Raw genomic sequence first — 17520 nt, 5'->3', positions numbered from 1 at the left:
AAAAATATATGCTTTATCCAAACTTCAACTTTTCACACTCAACTTGTTCTATGAAACTTTATGAGAACTGAGATTACCAGACAGCTCATCACCATTCAAAAACAGGAAGAAGAGCAGGTTTTCATGAAGACATAAAAAATGAGTTTAGTTTTGGGCATGTAAATCAGATGTACTTGTGGAATATCTATGTACAGAGATCTTGTGCAAAAATTCCAGTACTGATTTCCTCAGCCTTTGGGGATTACTGCCCAGCCATGATCAGTTTTATCTATTTACCAGAGTGTGTTGCACAGATATGATCATTCTAGTATGTTGCTGTTGTTGTTTAGTTACTAAGTCATATCTGACTCTTTTGTGACCCTGTGGACTGTAGCCTGCCAGGTTCCTCTAGCCACAGGATTTCCCACACAAGAATAATGAAGTGGGTTGTTATTTCCTTCTCTAGGAGATCTTTCTGATCCAGGGATTGAACCCTCATCTCCTGCTTTGGCAGGTGGATTCTTTACCACTGAGCCACCAGGGAAGCCCAACGTGCACCATGACCTAAATATGTTTGAAAAGCACAGGTCCAGTGGGAAACTGGATCCATTAGTTTAGAACTCATGATATGATGTCTGGATTAGTGATTTTGGTGTGTTGACAGCACAGAGGTGCTAGTAAAAACCAAAGAGAGTTGAAGTAACCAGAACCAGACTTTCTCTCCTGTGGTAACAATTAGAATCTGGGACAAAATATAAGAAATAGTTGTTTGTAGTACTTCAACAATACACAGTATAGAACCCTAAAACAGGGGGAAAAGCAAGATAAGCCTTATCATTACCAGTTTGCTACCTGAAAACATGATTTCTGGATGGTAGCATGGGGAGTGAGCACTCAAGCTGAGCATGGACATTTTGCTCAGTTGAAGAGACAAAAATTAGAGGTCAGAAAGGCTGAGTAAACTAGAAGTGCAGAGTAAACTTTGCAGGTCAGAGTACCAGAGAAGAGGGATCTATGTAGAAAAAGAACTGAAAAACCCTTAGCTGTGGGTCCACTTGAGTCTGTCACTGAATACAAAACCATGAGTGCCTAAGATGAAATTCCATGAGGCCAGACAAAGAAATACCAAGAAGCTTTATTCTGAAGAATACCCAGAACTCTCACAGAGCTGGCAACTGTTTAAGTTCCAAACACTAAAAATGAAGAGACAAAAGAAATTAGACCTTAGATGTAAGGCTAAACTAGCCAGGAAAGAATACTTTATATCTGTCCTAATAAGATTAAAAATCATCCTCAAATGAAGCAATCTGATACACAAATAACTGACTGCAAAACAAAATTCAACACACTAAAAAATAAATCACCAAAACTGCAACACTCAAGTCATGATGTACAGCATGTAACAAAACTTACCAGACTTATGTAAAAAAAAAGAAAAATATGATCCATAGCAAAGATAAAAATCTAATCATTAGGAAAACATGTTGAAGAAGTGAATGGGGGGCAAAGATAGAAGGCTGGAAAATACCCAGGCAAGATTTAAAAAATAAGAAGAAAAAGGACCTGACAAAAGTCACTTGAAAGGAATATTACATGATGTTAGAAGAATTAAGAGACTGTTGAATCATTAACGTCGTGTAGAGAGAAAGATTCAAAAGGAGGGAGTGGTCAATAAGGATACCAAGTAAGATAAAATTGAAAAGAGTTCATAAATTTCACAAGAATATACCTTCTATGCCTGGCCAGAGTAGTTCCAATGGAGAGGCTGGGGTAGAATCCAGATTTGAGAAGGAGAGAAGCTAATCATTGTTTCAAGGAAAGGTGTCTCTGACTCAGCATAGGCAAATAAGTGTACATTTTATATTTAAAAATATATTCTACAACCTTTATCAATGTCTCCTTTCTCTTATAGCCATATTTCTTTCTAATATACAAACAACTGTCCAAAAGAATTATGAAATTAAAATTGTTACCAAAAAAGGCATTCAGCAGCTTCTGAACCTGAATATTGCTGCCCACGGTACGGTACAATCCCTCTGTCTTGATTCCTAGAGAAAGAAAACCAGGTCAGTTTTATTAATATAGCTAGAACTTTCATCTCCCTCAAGGTAGAGAAAGTGGGCACTTACACAATGGATTCAGTTCAAACAAGAAAGGATCTCCCTACTGTCTCCAATCTCTCCAGCCCTCCTCTACAATAGGGAAACAGTCCTGAAACATCTCTGCAAATTATTCTTCCCATACTTTCATTCGGATTGTACCAAACCCTCAATAACATAACTAGAAAGAACACATTCTATAGTAAATAGAAAAAAAAAAATGCTTATGTGAGTAGCAGCAGATAACAGAGAACAGTGTCGTCATTTTGGAAAGAAGCTTGGGTTTAGTTGAAAAAGGAGGAGATATCAACCTTGAAGTTGTCCTTGGGCAGGGATATAAAGTAAGAGAGAGCTAGAGTATGGCAGGTGTGAAGCAAATAAATATTTTGTGTACTGAGAAAGATTGAAGCAACATTTAGCGGAAAAAAAGAGCCCCGGCTTATACACTACCCTTGCCTACATTCAAAACATTCTCAGAAATAAGAAAGTATCATCAACCTGGAAAAATATTAATGCCACATTTGCTGGATTTTAACTTTGTCCCCAACAATTTTTAAATCAATATGTATTGTGGCAGAAACTGAACTATTTAGAGTGGAACTATCATAACACTGCATGAAAAGTGCCCGATAGTATTTAAAAATATTTTATATGCCATTTGAAGTTCTTTATCACTAAAAGCAGGAAACCACAAATTATTCATACTTGGTTCTAAGTGTTGCTTCTTGACCAGAACACAGTTTTCTCAGGAGAGGGGTAAGGTGGTCTGGTATTCCCATCTTTTTAAGAATTTTCCACAGTTTGTTGGGATCCACACAGTCAAAGGCTTTAGCATAGTCAATGAAACAGAAGTATATGTCTTTTTGGAACTCCTTGGCTTTTTCCATAATCCTAAGAACGTTGGCAATTTGATTTCTGGTTCCTCTGCCTCTTTGAAACCCACCTTGTACATCTGGAAGCTCAGCTCACATACTGCTAAAGCCTAGCTCGAAGGATTCTGAATATAACCTTACTTGCATGTGAAATGAACACAATTGTACAGTAGTTTGAACATTCTTTGGCATTGCCCTTCTTTGAGATTGGAATAAAAACTGACCTTTTTCAGTCCTGTGGCCACGGCTGAATTTTCCAAATTTGCTGACTTACTGACTGCAGCACTTTAACAGCATCATCTTTTAGTATTTTAAATATCTCAGCTGGCATTCTGTCCCCTCCACTAGCTTTGTTTGAAATAATGCTTCCTCAGTTGCACTTGACTTTAAACTCCAGGATGTTTAGTTCTAGATGAGTGACCACACACCATCGTGGTTATCTGGGTCATTAAGACCTTTCTTGTATACTTCTGTGTATTCCTGCCACCTGTTCTTAATACCTTCTACTTCTGTTACATCCTTAATGTTTCTGTCCTTTATTGTGCCCATCCTTGAATGAAATGTTCCCATAAGATCTTCAATTTTCTTGAAGAGATCTCCAGCCTTTCCCATTGTACCGTTCTCCTCTATGTCTTTGCATTGTTAGTTTAAGTAGGACTTCTTTTCTCTCCTTGCCATTCTCTGCAACTCCACATTCTGTTAGGTATGTCTTTCCCTTTCTCCCCTATCTTTGTTTTTCTTCATTCCTCAGCTATTTGTAATGCTTCCTCAGACAACCACATGCCCTCCTTGTATTTCTTTTTCTTTGGAATGGCTTTGGTCACTGCCTGCTATACAATGTTACAAATCTCCATACATAGTTCCTTAGACTTTCTGTCTCCCAAATCTAATCCCTTGAATCCACTCATCACAGCTGAATAAAGGGAATTGATTTAGGTCATACTTAATGGCCTAGTAATGCTCAAAATTCTCCAAGCCAGGCTTCAGCAATACGTGAACTGAGAACTTCCAGATACTCAAGCTGGTTTTAGAAAAGGCAGAGGAAGCAGAGATCAAATTGCCAACATCCACTGGATCATTGAAAAAGCAAGAGAGTTTCAGAAAAACATCTATTTCTGCTTTATTGACTATGCCAAAGCCTTTGACTGTGTGGATCACAATAAACTGTGCAAAATTCTGAAACAGATGGGAATACCAGACCACCTAACCTGCCTCTTGAGAAACCTATATGCAGGTCAGGAAGCAACAGTCAGAACTGCATATGGAACAACAGACTGGTTCCAAATAGGAAAAGGAGTACGTCAAGGCTGTATATTGTCACCCTGCTTATTGAACTTATATGATGGGCTGGAAGAAGCACAAGCTGGAGTCAAGATTGCCGGGAGAAATATCAATAACCTCAGATATGCAGATGACACCACCCTTATGACACAAAGTGAAGAGGAACTAAAAAGCCTCTTGATGAAAGTGAAAATGGAGAGTGAAAAAGTTGGCTTAAAGCTCAACATTCAGAAAACGAAGATCATGGCATCTGGTCCCATCACTTCATGGAAATAGATGGGGAAACAGTGGAAACAGTGTCAGACTTTATTTTTTGGGTCTCCAAAATCACTACAGATGGTGACTGCAGCCATGAAATTAAAAGACGCTTACTCCTTGGAAGAAAAGTTATGACCAACCTAGATAGCATATTGAAAAGCAAAGACATCACTTTGCCAACAAAGGTCCGTCTAGTCAAGGCTCTGGTTTTTCCAGTAGTCATGTATGGATGTGAGAGTTGGACTATGAAGAAAGCTGAGTGCCGAAGAATTGATGCTTTTGAACTGTGGTGTTGGAGAAGACTCTTGAGAGTCCCTTGGACTGCAAGGAGATCCAACCAGTTCATTCTAAAGCAGATCAGTCCTGGGTGTTCTTTGGAAGGAATGATGCTAAAGCTGAAACTCCAGTACTTTGGCCACCTCATGCGAAGAGTTGACTCATTGGAAAAGACTCTGATGCTGGGAGGGATTGGGGGCAGGAGGAGAAGAGGACAACAGAGGATGAGATGGCTGGATGGCATCACTGACTCAATGGATGTGAGTTTGAGTGAACTCTGGGAGTTGGTGATGGACAGGGAGGCCTGGCGTGCTGCGATTCACGGGGTTGCAAAGATTCGGACACGGCTGGGTGACTGAACTGAACTTAACTGAATGGCCTAGTGGTTTTCCCTACTTTATTCAAGTTAAGCCTGAATTTTGTAATAAGGAGCTCATGATCTGAGCCACAGTCAGCTCCAGGTTTTGTTTTTGCTGACTGTACAGAGCTTCTCCATCTTTGGCTTCAAAGAACACAATCAATCTGAGTTTGGTATTGACCATCTGGTGATGTCCATGTGTAGAATTATCTCTTGGGTTGTTGAAAAGGGTGTTTGCCATGACCAGCAAGTTCTCTTGTCAAAACTGTTAGCCTTTGCCCTGCTTCATTTTTTACTCCAAGGCCAAACTTGCCACTTATTCTATGTATCTCTTGATTTCCTACTTTTGCATCCCAATCCCCTATGATGGAAAGGACATTTTTTTTTGGTGTTAGTTTTAGAAGGTCTTGTAGGTTTTCATAGAACTGTTCAACTTCAGCTTCTCTAGCACTAGTGTTTGGGGTATAGACAGATTACTGTGGAGTTGAATGGTTTGCCTTGAAAATGAACTGTTTGTGCCCTTTTTGCAGTTGCACCCAAATACTGTATTTTGGACTCCTTTGTTGACTATGAGTTCTACTGCATTTCTTCTAAGGGATTCTTGCCCACAGTAGTAGAGTAGATACTATACACACACACACACACACACACACACATATATATATAATGGTTATCTGAATTAAATTCACCCGTTCTTGTCCATTTTAGTTCAATGATTCCTAAGATTTTGAGGTTCATGCTCTCCATCTCCTGCTTGACCATGTCCAATTTGCCTTGATTCATGGACCCAACATTCCAGGTTCCTATACAATATTGTTCTTTACAACATTGGACTTTACTTTCACCACCATCTATAACTGAGCATCATTTCCACTTTGGCTCAGCTGCTTCATTCTTTCTATAGACATTAGTAATTGCCCTCATAATTGCCCTCAGATCTTCTGCAGTAGCATATTGGACACCTTTTAACCTGGGGGATTCATCTTCCAGTTCCATATCTTTTTGTCTTTTCATACTGTCCATGGGGTTCTCCAGGCAAGAATAGTGATGTGGTTTGCCATTTCCTCCTCCACTGAATCGCTGGAGGTTTTTGTTTTGTCAGAACTCTTCACTGTAACCCATCTGTCTTGGATGGCCCTGCGTGGTATGACTCATGACTTTATTGAGTTATGGTAGCCTCTTTGCCATGACAAGGCTGGGATCCTAATATTGCACATCAACTATACGTCAATAAAAATTAAATATATTTTTAAAATCATTTAAAAAAGAATAATCAGATTCAAATGATGCCAAGGCTATGGCTCATATCTTACCTTTGGTCTCAATTATATTGATGCACTTCCTAACAAACTTGAACCCCACTTCATTCAGTTCCACTGTTTCAAGCAAAAGAAAGCAGAGTTAGATCCTGCTGCAATAAGCCTCACCTAAAAAACCTTCAGGGATCTGGTTAAGAGACTACAGTGAGAGAATTAGGGCTTTAGTCTCTCTCCTGCAATCACCATTAAATGGAAAGATTCTTCATTTGGGTGAGAGAAGTGGTTAGAGGTTTTACGCTTGTAACACAAAATGTTTTTACTTGACCCTTTTTGTATATCTGCTTGAGGCATGAGCTACCTCAAATGTGAAAAATTAGGCTGGAAATGCACACAATTTCTATTGTGTGTCTAGAAAAAGAAGAATATAATTAGTGTTTCTCTATATACTACAACTACCCCACCAAAAATCTAAGATAGATAAAGTGACTTCCTTAGTTCAATTGAAAGACACCTTCTAAAAAAGCAGGTCTGAATTTCATTTCACACAAAGGTATCCATAAATACATCCATAAATACAATATCACAAATTATTGATGATAGCATTTACTGTGATTAGGATAGCTAACAGTTTATAATGCCAGTAGATCAGAAATCTGACTTACTTTCTTCCTGTTTTGTTATAGGGCTGTGGTAGATCTACAAAAAAAGAGACAGAAAGAGCCATGGATATTGCGAATAACTATAGGTAAGTATAGCAAAAACTAAATACCTTTCCTCAAATAAGCCATCAAAAGCATTAGTGACTTTAAGAGTTTAACAAGTAATAAACGGGCTAAACAGAATCATTTTTGCCTAGGTCACTAGAAACAGTAGGATTAACAATCCCTGAAGATTACATTGGATTTCACACAGCTCACTGCAGTGGTAGCCTACCCATCTTAGACATTTACTCATGTAAAACTTTTCCTGATGGAGCAAGGGAGTATGACAGAAAGGAAGTGGTTTTCTCCAGGTTATTGGCAGAAGAAAGCAGAGTTAGATCTTGCTGTAATAAGCTTCACCAAACAAACCTTCAATGATCTGGATAAGAGACTGCAGTGTTGAATAGCTGATGGTAAAATTTAAATATTACTAATACCAATCTCCTTACCCAAAGGTGTTAGTGGGTATTTTCTACCCAGATGGGTAGAAAAGCAAGTGCCCATCTGAAAGAGATTCATGTATTCACCAAACTTTCTCTGAGTCATCTTAAAGTATGAATTGTGATAGCTATGTGAGAAACAAGAGGAGATCCTTGACTCTTGAAGCCTAGTCTTGGCTTTATGGCTACATCATTATGAAACTTAGGCATGTCCCATTCATTCTCTAGACTTCAAAATTCATATCTCTAAAATGATCAGTGTTGCAGTAGATGTTCCTTCAAGAACTGATCTTCTTACTATGTGTAATATTAGTGAATTGGGGAGGGGGGTTGTTAGTAGAGCAGAAGCAACATTAGTAATGCAGGAAATAAGTCCTCTATATGCCATCTGTATAATCTGCTTTAACAATCTCTCCTTTTAAAATAAAATTTTCTGCCTATATGTGTATGCCCATGGATAGGTCAATGAGACAGGTCAAGTTGATAAGGATCCACATTCAGAGGGCCCATGTTCTAACATGATTCTTCACAAAAAGCCATCTGTACCCTTTGATTTTTAAAACTTTAAAGGGGGAGCAAGTTCAGGAGAGGGAATTAAGAGTAAAATGACTTAAAAATTGTAAATTAACTATATTTGGATTAAAAAATAAGAAATAAATATGAACAACAACAAAAAACAATAAAATGTCTTGCTGGGCTTGCTAGTATCCTGCTAGAAAAATACCATAGGCATGTAATGGTTAAGTTCCAAGTTTCTGTGAGAGAAGGGAGCAGAGAAAGGCCCTGGTCTATTTTCTGGATGACAGTCCTTACAACACCACTTCTCTCCTGGTATCTTCTGAGTTGCTATACATGCAATCTTATAGCTGGGCCTTCCTCACTAGTCTTCAAGGCACTAGAAACCACAGAAAGAAGTCCCTGTAATATATTCTCCATTTTAGCAAGATTTTGCCTTGCATAAGGCAAGAAGATTAGATTGTACCCAAATACTACTGAATTTCAGTAGCTTTGCACCAAGCCTTCAGACCAGTGAGAAGAACTTCAAACTGATATAGCATATTATGGTTGACAAACTGGCTTTCAATTGATTTCTTTCAAAGAAACTGTGTGAGATAGCTAGAACAGAAATTATTAAAGCCATTTTATCAAAGAGAAGAATCTCAGAGAAATTAAATAAGTAGCTCAAGGTCACACAATCATTGAATGGCAGAACCAGACCCAAATATAACCTTTTGGGATTCCAAAACTAAGAAGCTGACATTACATCATATGCCACAAGAAGAAACCTACACAGAAGATACTGAAAAAAAAAAATGCTTTTTGGTGACCTGACTGTTCATATTGGTCTTTCTATGATAATTGTTAGCCCTGTAAAAGTATTCCTTGTAATCCTATGTAACAGTGTTCTAAATGGAATGGTGCATTTTGGGATATAGGATGGCAATGCCATCTCCTGCCCTTAAAGAGAATAAGCTGACTTAGAAATGTAAGGGAGAGGCAGTAAAACCATTCTGAATAAAATCTTAATAAATGCTTGTTCACAGTCATGAAAATTATTTTCCATCCTTATATATGAACACATATTAATGCTATAAACTACAAACAGGCTTAATTTCTTTCTTAAGAAAACCTTGTGGGCATAGCTGTATAAGAAGAAAGAAGCTGAGAGACCTAGTTTCTAGGTCCATTGCGATGCCTTTCTGAGGCTAATTCTAGAGAAGTCCTTTACCATCACTGGAACTCAAGTTGCCTAACTTACTAAACAAGAAATGTTATTCAGCATTTCCTTCTAACTCTAAACTTTTGAGTATGAATTATCTATCACCATTTAATTGTCCTGGACTCACTGCTACCACTAGAGCACAATCATATACTGGCCTATGTTACTGAGGTTTCCCCAGGGTAACTTACAGGTTCTTTCCCATCCATAGCCTCCATCCATAGTCTTCTGTTAGCTTCTGAAAGAGCTTGCAGAGTGATGGTTCCTGGTCTAAGGAATAAATGACAAGTTGAGAGCAGAAAAGTTAACTGAGAGAATTGAGTCTTATAATCTAAGGTTCCACTCAGCCCTGAGAGTTATGACACTGAGCAGACACAGGAATATAGATTTCCAATTTTTCAAAATCTTTGTTTACTCAGAAAAATAATGGAACTTAGAGAACAGTAATTTTGGAAACATTGGTGGAGGTAGTATCTTGGTGGCTTCATGCCAGGGTCAGGCAAGGAAATATGAAGGCAGATGCTGACACCTCACCATAATACAGACTTAAATTGACCCCACTGTGTGCTTAAAACAAACTGAAGCTCTCCCTGCCTCTTGCTCTTAGAAGCCAGTCATTTGGTCTGAGTTCAAATGGTTCTGAGCATGTTCACTATAAGTACATATATCAGGAAAATGGCTTTGTTACTTCTACCACCTAGGATGTCCAAGGAGCACTTTGGTTGGAAAGAAATCAACAACAAGCACAGGGAGGCCTTCTGGCTGATTTAAGCAATCTTATAAATAATAACAACAACTACTAGTTACTGAATGCTCAGCAAGTGCCATAGTTCTATAAATAGTTTATAGGTATAAATTCACTTAATCTACACAAGAAGCCTATAAAGCAGGGACTATAGAAATCCCTATTTTACAGAAGGGAAAACTGAGGCACAGAGAGGTTACCTGAGTCCGTGGTAAGTGTAGAGCCAGGATTTTGATTTAGGAATTTTATTCCAGCAGCCATGTTCTTTCTTAGCTAATACATTATAAGGCCTCTTCTGCATGACATACAACTTGAAATCCAATTTTATTTTATTTATTTGCAGTAACTGCAACTATATACCCAGATATACCCCAATTTGGTATACACTGTTCTTCTCGGACCTTCAAAACCAAACTGGAATTTGGGGATTAATCATATTACTTGCAGGCATAAGGTGTTTTCCATTCTCTGCCTAGTTGTGCCACTAGGAGATATTTGTTCCTCTTGCTCCTTCCATGTTAAGATGAGACCTCTCTGAGTCATGAAACAGTAACAGAATAATGACAAGAGAGTTCAGTGGGAAAGTCACTGTGCTTCAATTTCTTTAGTCATAAAAAATTTGGATCTGATGAATTGGTAGGTCCTTTTTAGTCTGATACCATGGGATTCCTATCCTACCTGTCCTTCTGTCTCTTACTACATTAAAGTACTCCTTAATAAGTAAAGCCCCCAAATGATCTTTAAGCCAGAATCAATTGAAAACTAGGACTTGGCTTTCAGTACTGGACTCTTTTCAAGTTTACCTTTCTCTAAGAAATATCCAACCTATTAGACATATCTTATGGGGCTAGAAAGTCTACAAATCTCTGTAAAAATAATTACCCAGATGGATCCTGAAGCTAGAAAGAAGGAAAGCAAGAAAATGGGCAAAAAACATAAAGCAGATGCTGCACACTAGATATGAAGTTAAACCTATTACAGACACAGTTTTCCTATTTAGGAAATCAGAAAGCTGGTATGTATCCTTCCTTGATCATACAGAAAAGCTGAAAGAATAAATAAGTGACTATTCAGGAAGCATTTGGAGATTCTCTGGTGCTACTAAAAGTCAAATTCAAAGAACAATGTTGTTAAGAACAAAATGACAAAGTAGAAAGAGTACTGACTTCTAGGCCAGGCTTTTCCATCATGATTTTAGACAAATCCTGTGCCCACCCTGAGGTCTGTCACTCCTCTAAAACAAAAAGGCATATATAACATATTTGCTGTAGAGTTCAGTGGTTAAGAATGTGGGCTTGGCAATTAGTATACCTGGATTTGGATCCTAGCTCTAACATTTACTAGTTGTATAATCTAAGTGCTTAACTTCTCTCTGTCTCCTGGTCTTTGTGAGATTGGGATAGAAACACTGCCCACTTCATGTGACCGTAATGAAGACTAAAGGAAATTATGCATTTAAAACGAGGTGGATGAAAATGGATCCTATTATACAGAGTGAAGTAAGTCAGAAAGAGAAACACCAATGCAGTATATTAATGCATATATATGGAATTTAGAAAGATGGTAATGACAACCCTATATGGAAGACAGCAAAAGAGACACAAATGTAAAGAACAGACTTTTGGACTCGGTGAGAGAAGGCGAGGGTGGGATGATTTGAGAGAATAGCATTGAAATATGTATATTACCATATGTAAAATAGATGACCAGTACAGGTTTGATGCATGAGGCAGGGCACTCAAAGCCAGTGCTCTGGGACAACCCAGAGGGATGGGTTGGGGAGGGAGGTCGGAGGGGGGTTCAGGATGGGGGGAACACATGTACACCCTGGCTGATTCATGTCAATGTATGGCAAAAACCACCACAATACTGTAAAGCAATTAGACTCCAATTAAAATAAATAATTAAGAAAGCAAAGAAAAACAATAAAATAAAGGTTGAGAATGGTGCCTAGCACATAGAGGTACTCAGTGAACGTTAGCAGTTGTTGCTGTCATCGTCATCATCAATGTTATTATTATTACTGTAATTATTGTCCTTCAAGTTCTGATGAGCTATGAGACTGTGGCTTCAAATATTGGTAGGAACAATAAAAAAAAGTTATCCTCTATCCCAGAAATAGAAAAGGGGATTCAAAGAGTCATCTGTTCAATTCAGCAGGGAACATGAGTACAGGTGCCTGATGTCTACTGCGAGGCCTGCCTCTGCCCCTTATATCAGATTGACCAGCCAGGAAAGCAGATGTGGACGACGTATTACTCAGAAAACTCCACATACACAGAGGCACCTCAGCATCTGTGCATTACTATATTTGACCCTCTATTTCACAACATATTTATTCTGCTTATAATAGACAATGGAATAAAATTTAAAAGAACATGGGGTTTGGAGAACTACAGACCAGAGTTTGTGCTCAATCGCCACTATGTGACTTTGATTAGGCAAGGCAATTAAACATATACAAGTCCCAGTCTTCTCACCTGTAAAATGAGGGCGGAGTTCAGTGGAGGAATATTTTTTAAATGCCCAATATGTGGTAAGTAAAATCATAGCTATATCAAAACTTTAATCCTGAGTTCTAGCTTCAGAATTCCCCAGTATTCTTGGGTAGGGAAAAATTTTAAAAATGAATACCAGATTCAGTATCTACTATGAGCCATACATAGCACTAGATGCAATATATCTATAGATAGATAGATAGATCCTTATAAATATATTGATCCTTGCCCTTAACCTTAGGGCCAAACTGTTTGCAAATGCTTTGAGTCTATGAGAATAATACTTGCAAGTGGCTTGCAAATTTAAGCTGAAAACTGAATCAGAATGGAATTAGACACAGAAAAATTTAACTTTATTTAAGTGCATTAATTCAGCAGACCCAAAGACACTAAAGGTTCATAAAAAGGAAGCCACAGCCAACAGTTGCTTTCCCCTTCCTACTGAGCTCAAAGTTGTGGGGTGGAAATGAGTGACAGCCTCATGATTTTCACTAACACTGTTTACTATTACAGCCATCTTTGACTGGGACCATCCATTCTTAACAAAGAAAGCATATAGATTCACAAACATAAATTTAAAATGGGAAAGAGAACTAATAGCTACTTATACCAAGACCAAAAAAAATGCCTTATTTTCTTAATCTGATCTATATGATTCTAGTCACTGATAGCTTTGCTCATATGATATTGTAATTCAACCAAGTTCCTTTCCAGCAATCTGATCTTTTGTTAAATTCTATTATAATACATAATGCCTAATACTTAGGAATAATAGATGGAAATAAAATATAGAAACACATATACTCACTAAATTGTGGATCAACTTCCCAACTACATAAAATGTCTTTTTCCAAAGTTACTCCAAATGCTCTCATTTTAAAATTCAAAAGTAAAAGTTAAAGTTCCCTACCAATAAATTGTCCAGGTTGAAAAGACAAAAAGAGAGAATTGGATAGGAACAAATGCAACCAAGTCCAAAGATTGCAAGCTTTGCTGAAAACAGAAAGTTGATAATTAAACTATTTACACTTTACATAAATATCTGCAAGGTAGGAAAAGTTCACATCATTTGTACCAAATGGGGGAAAAAAAAGCATCCCCAATAGAACTACCACCCTCCATCCAATCTACGTTCCCTTAAATATGTGTTTCAATTAATTTGTTCTTGTATATTGGGATAAAAAAGAATGAGTTTTGTTATCCTGTTCTTTTTCAGCATCACCAAATACTGACCTTTTGCATATATCATAGCAAATTAAATCCTAGGAATAACTTCTGCCTACAGCAAGTAAGCAAAGCTGACTGAACCTTGAATAGAGAGAACCAGCTCTGGTCCAGCTCTAACAGGGATCTCTGGGAGGGGCAGCCAAAAGAGCCAATAAAATGGTGTCATGAATAGTTTTTCTCATTTTTATCAAAAAGAGATGACAGATGAAAATAAAATACCTACCCAGGCTCAGAAACTGGCACATGGGATGCTGCCAGTTCACATCCTTACCTTTCATTTGTTTCTATATCGAAACAGAATCTCTTATCAATAGACTCTGTCTTCCTTCTCACACAGTACTTCAGGGTTAAGTCCAAGGGCCCCTGAAATAACAGAAGGATGAATAGCCAGTTTGTAAAAAATACACAGAAGCTTCTTTTGCTTACTGCAGTGTCCTTAATGTCACTTGGAAGGCATCTGTTACGGCAGCAGGAACAATGTTTAGCCTCATTGAGGACCTTGTCCCCTCAAAGCGTAGTTGTAGCAAGGTGGCAGATGGTTTTTCTCTGTTCTAAAAATCAATGACTGAGTTCAGAAGAAACTGCTCAGAATAAACTAGTATTCCTTTCCAAGTATGGTATATTAAATAGGAAACTCATAAGGGGGATGTAGGAGAAATGGGGTGCACAAATGGTATTAAGTATACAAAATAAAATTTCATGAGACTTCTAGGTAGGGAGATTACACTGGGTAAGTGGTTTCTGAAATGTCCCTTCCATTACAGTGGCAGATAGAAGATAGGAGGAAAAACATTTTTGGTTTCCCATTTCCAGAACCTTTAAGATGATGGGAATTACAAAAGCAGTCTCTCCAAAGATAGGGCAGGAGTAGGGAAAATAAGGATATTTTTGTCATAGTCAAGGTGGAATTTGGTATTTCATGTGTGCAGGACAACGTGTCCCACATTAGTCTTGTGGGCACTTAACAAGACCATAGAAATCCATTGGGTTCACGGGTTGAGTGTGTGTTAAGTTGCTTCAGTCATGTTCAGCTCTTTGCCGCCCCATGGACTACAGCCTGCCATGCTCCTCTGTCCGTGGGATTCTCCAGGCAAGAGTACTGGAGTGGGTTGCCATGTCCTCCAGGGGACCTTCCTGACCCAGGGATCGAACCTGTGTTCCCTGTGGCTTCTACACTGCTGGAAGATTATTTACCACTGAGCCACAAGCGAAGCCCATGTTCACAGATTAAAATTCCTCAAATCCCACCTAGTTCAGTTTACAACAGGGGCAATGTGGTATAGAAAAGAGAAGTAACATTTATTGATTACTAATACATGCCACATATTATGCTAGGTATCTTTAAACCACTTTTCTTCATTACAGCCCTAAGAGGGAAGTGAAGCTCAGAGAGGTAAAATGGCTCACCCAAAGTCACCCAAGTCGGAATAGTAGAAATATCAATAAACTAAGAAGTTTAAAAGCTGGAGTCTTGTCTCAGTGATAACTTTTACTAGGTATGTGGCCCAAGGTAAATAATTTTTCCTCTCTGAATATAAACTTCATAATCTATTAAATGGGAATAATACTACCAACCTTGCTGTCTCAAATTCAGAAACACTGAATTTGTGTTTCTGCCCAAAGTGCCAAGTCTGTACCTAAGCACTATACTGTCCTAACTGGCCCATACAGTTGATCATCAAATAAATTCCCTCTCATTGTCACACTCAAGCCTTTTGCAGGTCTATCCTTTTTCTTGCTCCTGCACTAGAGAAACACAATTCTATATTCATCTTACAATCTGCCTTCTAAAACTCCAACACTTAGAATATCAAGCATTGTCAGCCTTGCAAGATAAGAGTAATTAACTACATCATGTGCTCACATTCCCTTTTTAAACTCTCAACTCTGTTAGATTTGGTGAGATGACATCACAGCTCAGGGGACAACATCCTGCCCACCACTCCAGGTTCACCTTCAGCCACCCTCATCTAATTTATGATGTCCCATCAGTGTGAAAGAACTCCTATTTCACACATGTATCATGCTCTTTCATGACTCCAACTTTGCATATATTGTTTCCTCCACCCAAAATGACTTTATCTATATTCTTTGACAAACTCTTACTTGTGCTACAACCTGCAGTTCAGCTTTCATTTCCTCAAAAATCTTTCCCCAATATATATACTGTCTACTTTGTGTTTTCTGCATTGTATTAAAGCCTCTCTTTTTCACGTCTGATTCCCCTACTTGACTAAGAACTCAAGGATGTGGGCAGCATCTTATTTATCTTTATATCTCTAGCACCTAATAAAAAGTTAGTGTTCAATAAATATTTATAAACTAGACTATCATCCTGGACATTTTTTCTGATGAGAAAAATGATAGTGAGCAACCATAACTGATTTACTCAAGATCACACTTTATTAGGCCTTGGAACTAGGATTTAAGACTAGTTCTTGAAACAAGAGTGTCCAAGATGGTGGAGTAGGAGAAACCTGAGCTTACCTCCTCCCATAGGCCCACCAAAATTACCGAGACAGACAGACCTCAGACCCTTTGTTGCAGTGTTGCAATGCTTGCACATGGCCACACCATTCTTCCAGCAACAAAATGCAAGCAAATTGTATGGGACTAAAAATAACTGCATGCATGCCCCGTTGGGACAAATTGTGGACAAAAGATACAAAGAGACAAAAAAACTGCCACTTTTGAAGAGCCTGGAGCAAAAGCAGGGGGATGGGAGCAAAAGCAGAGTATTGTGCATGCCCCCTACATACACCACCACCTATGGTGTGGACAAAAAGCCTAAGTTACCCCTCTGTTCCAACCCGTGGACACACTTCTACCCTCACCCCTATAAGGAACAACCTTGCCCTGCTTTGGGAGGCAATCAAGTAAGGGAACTTGTTGTCTGTTCTTGCTGCCCCTGATGCATCAGGGGCCACAATAAAGCCTTGCCTAAACTTCTTGTCTAGTCTGTAGTCAATTTCTATTGATTGGGGAAGGCCAAGAACCCTGTTCGGTAACATTACAACTATTTACAGAGCAACAGTCAATGGTGAGAATGACCTGAAGACTAGCAGGAAAGATCTTCTACAATTACAGATATAAGGAAAGAATCACAACTAGACAGGTGGGAGGGGCGCATGCATGGTAGAGTCAAGGCCCACACCTCTAAACAGGTGATCCACAAATAAGAGGATAATCACAATCGTAGAGTTTATCCTCAAGGAGCAAGGGGTTTGATCCTCATATTAGATTCCTAGTCAAGGGGTCCTGAACCGAGAAGACAAAGCCTCAGAATATATGACTTTGAAAGCCAGCAGGGCTTGCTTTAAGGAGAGCCAGAGGTGTACAGGAAATAGGTATTCTATTCTTAAAGGTTGCACACAAAATCTCACCTGCTCTGAGAAGCAAGGAGGAAGGTCCCTGGGTCATATTCACCTGCTGATAGTAGAGAGCCATACAGAGAGACATGAGCCAAGTGGAACTCACCCTAGGGACATAGAAGCTGGAGGCTACCATTTTGAGGTGCTAATTCTACCATGAGGAAAAAGATGCTAGAAAGCACCATTTTGGAATCCTCCCTGTAGCTTATTAATGTTGGACATGGCCCTATCCACCAACCAGTTAGCACGAGCCCTGGGAGCCATACAGGGATATAGCTGCATCCACCAGCAGGCTAGAGGCAGCAATAGGTCCCCCAGGACTACCCAAACACTCCAGGATCCAGGCCCACCCACCAATAAGCTGGCATGAGCCCCAAGGAACTCGTTTACTCTGCAGCAGACAGGTAACAGCCCTAGAACATATTGGGCCCCAACA

General features: G+C 38.9%; 1 protein-coding gene across 3 annotated transcripts in view; it reads right to left on the bottom strand.

The window, feature by feature from the left end:
* OPHN1 (oligophrenin 1) overlaps positions 1–17520 on the bottom strand; it is a 692544-nt gene that overhangs the window by 337686 nt on the left and 337338 nt on the right. For all 3 annotated transcript variants that reach the window (XM_055565218.1, XM_055565216.1, XM_055565219.1), the window contains exons 11-15: positions 13985–14076; positions 9435–9513; positions 7045–7078; positions 6437–6499; positions 1953–2027 (exon numbers count right to left, since the gene is read on the bottom strand). In XM_055565218.1, coding sequence (XP_055421193.1) covers positions 1953–2027; positions 6437–6499; positions 7045–7078; positions 9435–9513; positions 13985–14076 — 343 coding nt within the window. The remainder of the gene's footprint in view (positions 1–1952; positions 2028–6436; positions 6500–7044; positions 7079–9434; positions 9514–13984; positions 14077–17520) is intronic.

This window comes from Bubalus kerabau, chromosome X (assembly GCF_029407905.1).
Source record: "Bubalus kerabau isolate K-KA32 ecotype Philippines breed swamp buffalo chromosome X, PCC_UOA_SB_1v2, whole genome shotgun sequence".
NCBI lineage: Eukaryota > Metazoa > Chordata > Mammalia > Artiodactyla > Bovidae > Bubalus > Bubalus kerabau.
This window is presented reverse-complemented; position numbering and strand designations above follow the sequence as displayed.